The sequence below is a fragment of the Kogia breviceps genome, chromosome 7 (genome assembly GCF_026419965.1).
Source record: "Kogia breviceps isolate mKogBre1 chromosome 7, mKogBre1 haplotype 1, whole genome shotgun sequence".
Lineage (NCBI taxonomy): Eukaryota > Metazoa > Chordata > Mammalia > Artiodactyla > Physeteridae > Kogia > Kogia breviceps.
In genome coordinates this window covers 71,207,924-71,220,061 of record NC_081316.1, presented here as the reverse complement: position 1 = coordinate 71,220,061, position 12,138 = coordinate 71,207,924, and the positions used below count along the sequence as shown (strand labels likewise).

At 36.4% G+C, this 12,138-nt stretch overlaps 1 protein-coding gene across 1 annotated transcript in view; it reads right to left on the bottom strand.

The window, feature by feature from the left end:
• Nucleotides 1-591: 591 nt before the first annotated feature.
• Nucleotides 592-12,138, bottom strand: part of TMEM123 (transmembrane protein 123) — a 75,493-nt gene continuing 63,946 nt past the window's right edge. Inside the window, exons 3-5 of the mRNA XM_059069915.2 lie at nt 7,710-8,129; nt 6,389-6,542; nt 592-4,111 (exon numbers count right to left, since the gene is read on the bottom strand). Of these exons, the coding sequence (XP_058925898.1) occupies nt 4,087-4,111; nt 6,389-6,542; nt 7,710-8,129 (599 nt within the window). The 3' untranslated portion in view covers nt 592-4,086. The remainder of the gene's footprint in view (nt 4,112-6,388; nt 6,543-7,709; nt 8,130-12,138) is intronic.

Genomic DNA, 12,138 nt, shown 5'->3' with positions numbered 1-12,138 from the left:
CCCTCTTCTCTGTCCGATTCCTGGTGCTCAAGCCCCCCAGACTTCCCTGCAATTCCCATGGGGTGAGACTGGAGTGGGGGCTCCAAAGAAGTGAACCACAATGCTGGGGAAGCTAGATGTCCACTCTGGGCTCTTTTCCAAATGGGGTAACTAGAGGCTCAAGGGAGACCTCTTGGCATGGTGTTGTGCCAGGCTGGGGGGAGGGGCAGTGCAGTCACCATGTAGCCACTCCTCTTACCTTTTTAATGTGGTCTCTCTTGGTTTATGTGGTGCAAGGGGGTGCTTCACCCTCACTCCTGCGTTCCAGGATTCTCTCAGTACATGAATAGTTAGTTATTAGCTGTGCTTCTGTTGCCATCTTCGTGAAGACAATCTGCATTTTTTTGTATGTATAACATACTTCAATAATTAGCTGAAACTTAAAAGGGTATTTTTTTCTGGACAGATGTGATGTTTATTATATCTATACTCATACCATTGTTGACCCAAACAAGACACACATTCAAGCCTGAAGTTGCTGGGGAAGTAACTTTGCCCAGAGTGAAGCCAAAGTAATGATGGGGAGGGAGGAAGAATTGTGTACAAATATTGCTGTAAGAGTACTTTTTATTATATAAATTTTCTGAAGACTGCACCTTTTCCCCTTGGTTACCTTATAATAACATATAAGTCATCCTTAGATATAAATTATTTCCAGTTGTAAAGGAAAAGTGGTGAAAATACCATACTATACATTAATGCATTTGCAGCTGATTTACATAAGGAATGGTATTTAAATTTCTACCACGAATATACCTGTTTTTTTTTTTAATAAAGTTATTTTATTTTATTTTTGGCTGCATTGGGTCTTCGTTGCTGCATGCAGCCTTTCTCTAGTTGCGGCAAAAGGGGGCTACTCTTCATTGTGGTGCATGGGCTTCTCATTGCTGTGGCTTCTCTTGTTGCAGAGTGTGGGCTCTAGGTGCATGGGCTTCAGTAGTTGTGGCATGTGGGCTCAGTAGTTGTGGCTTGCAGGCTCTAGAGCGCAGGCTCAGTAGTTGTGACACACAGGCTTAGTTGTTCCACCGGCATGTGGGATCTTCCTGGACCAGAGCACGAACCTGTGTCCCCTGCATTGGCAGGCGTATTCTTAACCACTGTGCCACCAGGGAAGTCCCGAATATACCTGTTTTAAAAGTTCTACCCAGAAGAATAAATAAGAGGCTTCAAATGAAAGTCCTTTGAGCAGTGCCTCTCACACTCTGGTGTTCATCAGAATAACCTGATTGATTGATAGGATTGCTAAAACACTGCTGGGCTCCACCCCAGAGTTTGTGATTCAGTTGGTTTGGGATGGGACTCAAGAATTTGCACTTTTAACAAGTTTCTAGGTGATGTTCCCACTGCTGCTGAACCAGGCAACCACACTTGCAGTGTCAGTTTAGCCCCCACAATCTGCCTTTTTACTTTGGGCATTTTCTATTTGTTAATTTCTCTTGAGTTTGAAAAAATGAAGCAAAACCACATATTACTCTTAAAGAACAAAATTTTATTCTAAAAATAGATCTCAGTAACAACAAAATGCCAAAAGTTGGTCATTGTAATAAAAAAAGTAACAAATTTGCTTTACATTTTTTTTCTGAAAAATACAAAATTATCACTGTAATATACTGCCAGCTCTCATTATCTGTATTTGAATTATTCATTCTATGGATTGATTATCCAAGGAAATTTTAAAATCATAGGTTGAATTCTACCTAATATTTAGACATACATCTGAATTGCTTTTATCTTCAAGTAAATACATTCTCAAAGAATGCAAATAAAACTGAACATTTGCTGAAGTAAACATAATGAAGAAGATAAATTTACGCTTAGGAAATGTGCTCCAAAGGGAAATACTGGTTTATATAGCTGTTTCCCTCAATTTCTGCAGATAACCAAAAAACAAAAACAAAACAAAAAACCAAAAACCCCCAACACCTGATTGCATTGAAGTACTGATATTTGAAAGTAACAAATTATACAACTTATATACAGAAGAAAGACATAACTAAAATATTTCGAACCTAAAGCACAGGAAACTTTAAAGGCAAATAATGACATTTAGTACTTAAAAAGTGGTTTTATATTTTTCAAAGTGCTAAGATACAAGTATTCAAGAAAAGTTCAGTCCTGTCTACAAAGTTCTGACTGACTTAAAGTACTGATATATCAAGAATGCAGGAGACAAATCAAATTAAGTTTAGAAAGCCCCCATTACTATAAAATGTATCTTTAGTATATTTTGCAAAGAAATGAAGCAGTGTTTAAAAGACCAGTTATGGTTAAGTTAGTAACATACAACTTATCAGCCCACATCTCTTTTTTCAAACTAATGCAAACATGTGTTTCATAATATTTCTTCCACATTCCATATGTCACATCCATCCATCCTGTCATATCCATATTCTGGATAATTTTTATTATTCATTTTCATCACATGAATTGGCCATAATGCACAGTGAGTAGAAATGATCCTTTTATATCAGAATTCTTGATTGTCTGCAAACCAAAACCTGGTCACAAAAGTTACATTTATTTCCTATTAAATGTAGGTACATATTTTTTAGGACTTCTTAGCTCATTTTTGGACTGTCAGACATTAGTGTGATTTACTGTGACCATCTAAGATAGAAGAAACAATATCTTAGTACACAGTATGACTAAATACCTCTTTTGTCAAAACTTGACCCTGAGTTTTGAGTGCTGGAATATAAACTGTAAAGCTGAAAACACTCCAAAATATGCTGGCTGATAATGGTGTCCCTCAATATTGCGTGCTTCCTCTCCATTAACATGGTACATCTGAACGTGCCTCCCCTCATCAGCACGGGAGGAAGAGGACCCAAACAAGGAAGCAGGAACTTTTCTGTCTTAAAAACTCCACACGAATTTATTCCAAAGTACATTGGTGTCTTAGTATAAAAATGCTGTTTCCCCAAATCTTTGAGTAACATTGACAGTTCATGAAAATGTGGCATTCTCATCCTATAGGTTTAGTTGCCTGATGGGAGCCCCACAATCCCTGGCCTGATAAACAGCATTCATCTATCGTTTGGACTAAAGAGAGTTCTAAATGTTGCTTTGGAAATCATATGAGTCTTTTTTTTTTAAGGCTAGGTGTGTTTACATTACGTTAACCATTTCTAGATATTGAAAGCAGTTTCTACATCTGTTAAAAATATTCACTAAATATAAAATTAACAGCTGAACATGAAGTAAAGCAATTTCCAGTGGTGGCAGTATTCTCACAGTAGCAAATAATCTAACTTATTATTTAACACTAATAACTAAGTCTTTAAAACATTATTATGTTAAACATCTCAATTTACTGAAATTACAGAGGAAAAAAAAGGCAATTACATCAACTGCTATTGAAAGCGCCAAAGAAGTTATTAAAAATACAGGCTCTCCAATGACTCTCTAACAAGGATAATCCCACGTATTGTTTCTGGTTTTATCTTTTTTTTGGTGGGGGAGGGCATGCATTTTGTTTCTAAACCAAATAACTAAGGTTTAAACATATGAAATATGGATGCTTTCTGAAGAGACACTTTAACTAAAATTATGCTTAAGACTTGGCTTATTCATATAATTTCTGCTGTGTGGCAATGGTAATTAGGATATATCCAGCTCTTAACAGCACTGAGGTTCTTTGTGTGACCAACAAAGACATCAAAATTCTGAGTGCTGAGACAAGCTCCTTATTTGTATGAACACATGGCATCATACCCTCCACTGATGATGTTTTCCAATTACTGGCCCTATGCGACCAATGACACAAAAAAATGGGATGACCTGTCTTACTATATATTTTCTAAAAGTGAATATTATAACCATTGCATTAACTGTATGCTACATGTGTTCATTAAAAAACCCAAATCAAACCCTTTTTACATTTAACAATCATGAGGAATCTTTACATATTTATATAATACATTGTATATTATATTCATGGCTTGTTTATGCTATTTTCAAGAAGAGAATATTGTTCTAAAGTAATAATAAATCAAAATTAATTGATAGGGTTGTATCAATCTTCTTTCCATTGATCCTTAGAGTCTCTTAAATGATGGCATCATGTTCATCGCTGTAATATATCAAAAGTTAAAATTACTGTGTGCCAGGTGTTATGCTACAGACTTTACATCCATATCTCATTTAATCATCACAGTAGCCCTAAGCAGAGAGAGGGTACTTAAAAAAATATATATATATAAAATGTTATTTATTTATTTAATCAATTCCATTTTGCAGAAGATCAGAAGCTAAGCAAGCATGTGAACTCTCATCTTGACCACTGTACACTGTGCTACATCATTTATATAAACATGGTAGGCACCCTGCTAATCAACAGTAGAACCAGAATCAAAATTAAGTCTGTCTGCCCCAAACCCCATCTCTTACCACTTCACTCCACTGTCTCTCCATGCAACTCTAAGAAACACAGGAGCTAACACTATAATCAGTGTTATTATCCAATAAATGAAAACTAGAAATGTTAATAATTACTACATATAGAAGGTCTCAGGTTCCTTAATGCGACAAATATTAAGTACTTACTTATGGAAAGTCATTATTTCTAACTTCAAAGGAACTACTGGCTTTAAAATGCATTCTTTACCAAAAAAAAAAGCACTCTTTAAAAAATGTAGCACTAAGAAAAACATGGCCTATTAAACTACAACACAATGCCTTCTCATCCCGTAGACTGTAAGATACATCCATTTCAGAGGTGTTAAAATGTGGAAATACACAAAAATAAAAATGTGTACTTAGACTCAACTAAACATGGTGTTTTCACCATCTACTGGTTCTGATATGAATAAGACTCCTGTTAGAGTCACACTGCCTTCCTTACATGCCACACAGCTCTGTCCTTACAGTTATGGGGATTCTGGACTCTGAAGTCCTCCACAGGGCATGCAGTATTATGTGGTCATGTATACATGAGGAAAAAGTCCATAAAGCTAAAATTACATACTTCATAGTTAAGGCACTTTAAAATGAAAACAGCACATTTAAATTTAATTCCATCAATATTTTATAACCTCAAGTGTATCAATAAATATTGATACTATAAAAAAGGAGTTGCATTAAATTTACTATAATCAAAATGTGCCTTCTGTTTAACTGGTGAAATTTACCAAGAAAACAGATGGTAAGTATTTCTAGAAACACAGTGGTTTTAAAAAATATTTCAAATTTTAAAGCATTTTGAGAGTCAACTCTGTTTAGTCAGTTTCCTTCATGTATTTTTTCTTTTACAGGTTGATCTAAAAGAGAAAAGAATGAATGTTTCTGAATGTGCTTTTAATCTGACAAAACACCACCTTGATGCGCTTTTAAAGTAAGTTCGATATGATGGATACCGTAAGTGGAAGGTAACTTCCAATTTAAATATACTTTTTTTAAAGTCTGGTTTTCTTAGTTCAATGAAAAATTTGAGACATATTTTCATACTATATTCTCCTCCTAAAAATTCATAATGTACATCAACATATCAAAGGCTTACAGTATTCTTATAGTAAAGTAACCTATTCTATTTTACTTTGCTCAATTAGTATTTCCCAATTGTTTCTGACATGGAAACTCTGTGTGGGACACATATGCATACGACAGTTTAAACAAATTTTGGAAAATGGTCATCTATTCTATGGTATTTATTTTATATATACATTAACAATCAAAAGAATGGATTCGCTCTTGTACATATAAGGCTCAAAAGAAAAATCCCAAAGGACTTTGTTGGAATAACAAAAATTGGGAGATGATACCTGCAAAAACCATCAGACCTACAGAATGACAGTTTGTTGTTGGGGACTTGTTGATAAAGCTCACCTGAAAAGACAGTTTTGCTACAGATTAACTGATAATTATACTAACAACTCAGTATCAGGGAAAATGAGGCTGTCAGAAGAATTTCTTTATTTTCTTTGTCACAGAAAGCAAAAATCACGTTTTTATTGAGGATGTTATTTTAGTGTGTCTTGTGTTTGTCAGTAACACTAGGTCAGCAGCCTCAGGAGACCTGATAATGGTATTTCTTGCAATTAGAGGTATAAGCAAGTAGAAAGGACTGGCTAAACTTGGGTGTCTGGTTAAAAAAAAAAAAAAAAAGGTATGATACTAATAAAATACAATCATTTTTATAGGTATATACATTTGCATTTGCAAATAATTATAATCACAAGCTTGTACTTAAACAATTTGCTTTGGGCATAGAGGGTTAATGGGAATATAACTCATAAATCTATAAATTATTAATCCCTGAGATGAACACTGGCTCTACTCTGATATTTTGTCATGATATTTAAATACAGAAATACAGAATTAATAAAAAGAGTCCTGGCCAATCAAAACTTACATGGTTCTATACCGAATTCCTCTTCTTGAATAATACATTTTGCATCCAATGTAAAGAAAAGATAAAACTCCCAGTGTTAATACAATACCACCAACAAAGCTGCCAGTATCAAATTTTGATCCTTTATTTTCCTTAGAAATAATAGTTGCTGTGACTAGAAGAAAACAAAAGAAAACAAAAAAATAAGGCTTTAGTGCTTTTTAAACATATTGTAATAAGCTAAAACATTCTGAATTTCTATGTAAGAATGATGATCTGGGGACAAGGGGGAATCTTAAGCACATCAAGGTGCTCTCCAGCTGATTTTGTGTCTAGTGACTGCCTGGTTCTAGTTTTCTTCACTTGATCCAACACATCCCTTAAACCCCCAGTGCCTACAACTCCAGGATCTTAAGGTGAGACTGGGCTTGGATGGTCTACCAAAACCTCAGAGGCAGCAAGATTTGGTTAATTCTTTTATGAATTTTCTTAAGAGTTCATGCCTTAAACAAAACAGGTCTAGGTAACAGCTGAAATCTTGAAACTGGATACAATTTGAGTAAATGTTTCTAATTGAAATTTCTCCTTTTGAATAAATTGGGAATTTTAACTATTTTAATTTTATGGAGTCAAGAGCCCCTGAGACATGAAAGTTGATTTCAATACATAAATTGTAGTAATAAAGAAAATAAACTATTTGGAATAGAAGTATATAAAAACACACAAAAGAAACCATGAAGTCTGCTATTTGTTCTGATAAATGTAATCACTAGCTTTTAAACAGAACTTCAACTTTGGATAACTTAAAAGAGAATCTTAAGGTTTTTGAATTCATGGTTTCACAGGCATTATATTTTAAACAAATGCAAAAAAATAAAGAGTGCTGAGACTAACACTACATATGTGACTATATCTAATACCATTAAAAAATAACTTTATGGCACAAGTAAATTAAAACCAAAGTTCTCCGTGATTTAGGTTTAGAAATCATGAAGACTGAGCCTGCCTAATTCCTTTCTAGAATGAGGTTCAAAGAGTTAAAGGTAGGACAAGTTTTCAAACCATGCAAAATAAAATCCCATGTTAGGATAAATTATTTATTTACAGATGGATCTCATACAGTCATTATTTGGCATGGTTAAGTTGGAAGCTAATTTTTTTAAAGGGACAAGATAGTTAATAAGTCAACTGACTCTTTTCCTGATCTCTACAACTAATTTATTTAGGAAATGAGAAATAATTGTCTAAATTTCTACATTTTTGCAGAATGAAATGATGTAAATGTGGCATTTTAACAACTAGTTTTTCAGCATATGAAAAATAGGTCCATTTTTATACATACTTGTTACTGATGAAGAAAGAGACGTCACCGAACTATTGTGGGTTGTAGTCATTGTGGATGTTGATATTTGGGATGTATTTTGCGAAACACTTGTTATTTTGAGTGTAGACCTTAAGGTGGTGGAAGTCATATTTGTTGAGACCTCTGGTGTTATCATTTTAGATGTTGCTATGGGTTTTGAGGTGGTGGCTGTCCCATTATTTGAGACTGAAGCAAGTAGAACTGTTGACGGTTTTGCTATGGTTTTCAAGGTAGTGGCTGTCCCGTTATTTGAGACTGAGGCAACTGCAGTTGTTGATGGTTTTGCTATGGGTTTTGAGGTGGTAGCTGTCATCTTTGAGACTGGGGAAACCGGAGTTTTTGATGTTTTCACATTGAAGTTGGAAGATTCACTTGTGTGGCTGAAAAGCACCTGTGGGGCTGCAAGAATATGAAGAAACATTAAAGCCAGAGCTATGACTTAGATAATGAAGCTCCCACTTCACTGACTTTCGTGGTCATACATAAAGAAAAAGGTCTAACAAACACAGCATCATGAAAGATACTTAGCTTATTAATACTTTGCACTACACAGCAAGAAGCCATAAAATGTCTCAAAATAGTAAAATATTCAACAGGAACCAAGCCTGGATTTACATAAAGTAAGAAATTTTTGTGAACATATGGGAAAAAAAGAAACTCAACCCAGAAAACTGAGTTCTTTTGATACAGGGACAGTGTCTTAACCATCTCTGTGTCTGAATATTCCATGCTTCATGTCACAAATATTAGTTGAATGGACTATTAAACCAATGGATATAAAAAGGGTTTTTAAAGTTTAAGGTTTCTCTGCCACATTCTTCCAAAAAGCTTTGAGGACAAACAGTAGCTGCATGCTTCTAACCCCCCAGTAGGATGTGAGCATGAGTGAGATACTCTTCGTAAGAGTAAAACCAGCTTCCCATGGTTCATTAGGAAGTGAAACAACATCACAGAATGTGGCTAGTTGGAAATCTCATACTGATGATAATTTTCTGTCATTGGGAAGGTATTTCTAAAATTATTTCTGAAAGCTTTAAAAATGCAAAAGCCAATTTTGTAAGGAGAATCATTGGTGTTAATTTAAAATAAACAATTGGAAATAAATTAATAAGTGCTATGACCAAAAATAAATACTAAATATCTATATATGTACAAAATGCCCTATGACCAAAAGCAAATCTTTCTGTCTTAACAATATTCTTTCATACTCTATCTTCATTGTAACACCACAACCTAACTGATGTTTACAACCAAAGTTACTTTAGTTCTTATAGTGTATACTACCTAAGGAATGAAAAATCTCTCTTTGCCCTATTAATAGAATGTAATTTATTTCCGTGTTTGTTTCCTAGTCTCAAAGTTTACTTGCAGGTTTGTTATGTTGCCTATATACTCCCATTTTACTCTTTATGGCCAAGAACTAACGTGGAAAGAATTACCCACCAGGCTTGCCTTCTCCTTTCCCCCAGTGACAGCATCACAAGGCCTTCAGGTTCTCTGTCCCACTGCTGCTGTCACACACCAAAAGTGATTACTTCGTGCATTATCATCCTTTCACAATTATTCCAGACTTTTTATTCAAAGAATTCAAATATTTATTTTCAATTTTACAGGCTGGTTTTAATAGTGCTTATCTGCCCGTATGCTTTTACTCTTTAAATTTCTATCACATTTTGTGAACTTTGGGTCTTTATTGTTTGATCTCTTCCACTGAGTATTACCTAATTTTTTAAAAAGACCAAAGGAATCAGTACTTTTGTATTATATAGGTAAATAAATCATAATTATTCAAGAAGAATGCTATGAACTTGAACTAATCTTTTTTTTTTTTTCTTTCGGTACGCGGGCCTCTCACTGTTGTGGCCCCTCCCGTTGCGGAGCACAGGCTCCGGATGCGCAGGCTTAGCAGCCATGGCTAACGGGCCTAGCTGCTCCGTGGCATGTGAGATCTTCCCAGACCGGGGCACGAACCCGTGTCCCCTGCATCGGCAGGCGGACTCTCAACCACTGCACCACCAGGGAAGCCCTGAACTAATCTTTTATTATTCAATTCTGAATGCTCTATAGACATATAATATACTTTAGCATTGAAATAATCACCTATTATTTTAATGTAGAGAATGAATTCTATTATAATGAAATTAAATACAGCAGAGATCCATCATTTATATCATATCTTTAGAACAGAATGATCTTTGCAGAGTAAAACAATGAACACAATGCTGCTTTTGGATTCCACACACCCTACTCTCTTCTCCCTGCCATAATAAGATATTCTTCAGAGGTACTGTATGAAGTCACATGGGCAAAAACAGGGAGCTGTAACAGGTTAGTTCTTCACTAAGAAAATCCAAATGTGTTACAGAAACCACTAAGCAGCTAAAGTTTTCTATAAATTGACAAAACAGGCCAATAAGTTTTATGTTAAGGTGTGTTTTATGATGTTTAAATGTGATAATTGCAATGCAAGGATGCTCTCTTCAAGGTCAGAACTCAACATTCCGTGACTCAACCTTCTTGTCTGTAATATAAGTAAATGGTCATTTGTGCTCCTCTTCAAATGAGACCATCCCACCATGGACGTCTGGGTGTCTTCCTTCTCCCTTAAGTGTTCAGCTACTGACCAGTGCCCTCCAGGGCGTGGCTCAGGGAGTACCTGCAGAGATGTCAGAAGAACAGCGCATCCATGCAGGGCTTGGAAAGGGTTTAGCCCTATCTGACTTTGCTGTTTTAGCCAGTCAGTCTCCCCCTGCCTCTGAGAAGCAGAAGTTGTAAAGGAGTGGAGGGTAGGTGACATGAGTGAAGGTGGTCAAAAGGTACAAACTTCTAGTTATAAAATAAATAAGTCATGGGGAGGTAATGTACAGCACATGGTGACTACAGTTAATAATACTATATGGTATATTTGAAAGTTTTTAAGAAAATAGATCTTAAAAGTTCTCATCACAAGAAATAAAATTTTGTAACTAAATATGATGAAATAGGTGTTCTATGTTATATACATTATTATACATTATGATAGATGTTACTTATTGTGGTGATCATTTTGCAATATATAAATCATTGTGTTGTACACCTAAAACTAATATAATGTTATATGTCAATTATACCTCAATCAAAAACAGTACAAAAACATCAAATCAAAACAAAACAAGTTATAAAGGCCCAAAGAGGGTATGTTACTGGAGAGTGTCAAGTGTGCTCTGTGTCCACCGCCACCTCTGCCCATGGAGGAAAAGAGGAGAACGCAACCCCTCAACTCAAACTAAGCTGAGGGAATCACCTGAAGAGCAGGCCCAGTATCTCCTGGACTTGAAGCGACAAAGACTAAGATTAGACTCAAGCCTGAAAAGTAACTCTAAAGGCGAGAGGCTATGGCTGAGCTGTCTCTACCTGTCAGCAGAGTTTAAAAGGCTGCGCTGGGAGTAGACTCTTATTTCCACTGACAGCAAAGGTGTGTGTTTCCCAAGAACCAAACCAGGCCCCACGGAACATAGCCAGCATGGGGCTGCCTTAGAAGATAGCCTCCCAGAGAGTTCTGCGCAGAGGGATGAAGATAACCAGCAGAGAAGTGGAACACCAAAAGCTAGGGGCCAAGGGTGTGTAGTGAGAGGGTCAGCTGGAGGGGAGGCCCTACTGCATCAGGGGAGCTGAAGGGGGAAGCCCCAGCTGTAGGGTCTCCCCAGAATCTACCAAAGAGAACCACATCCGCCACCTAGGGGGCACCTTCGCCAGATGAAAATATCCCAGCTGGCTTTTCCCCTTAAACCCCTTTAGGCCTGATCCTGGAAGGGTAAAAACCAGAAGTGAGGGGGAGTAAGGCAGAGCAAGGAAGGAAGCCGACAGTGTCAAATTCCCCATTGTCGGTTCCAAACCCGAAGCAGGCCCAGGCTGGCAGAGGGAGAAATTCCAATCATTGTAGAGTTTTATTTATTTTGGTATTATTCTGAAAAGGAGAGACACCTTACTAATAAATACAACTCATTCACTAAGCTGGACCTATGTACTATTGATAACACCTCAGCTAATGTAAGTGGAGCTGTGGGAAGGGGTGTATGTGGCACACAGTTGTTAACACTTACTTAGTGTTATGTGTCCCCCTAAAATTCATATGTTGAAGCCCTACCCACTCCCCAGTAGTTTAGGATGTGACCTTATTTGGAGACAGGATCTTTACAGAGGATTTTAAGGAAGTTAAAATGAGGTTATGAAATGAGCCTTAAATACCTGGTGTCCTTATAAAATGGGAAATTTGGAGGCAGACAGACATACGGGAGGAACACCACATGAAGATGAAGGCACAGATCAAGGTGATGCTTCCAACAGGCCAAGGAAAGCCAAAGATTGCCAGCAAAACAGTAGAAACGAGGCGAGAGGCACAGGACAGATCCTCTCTCAGGGGGCAGTA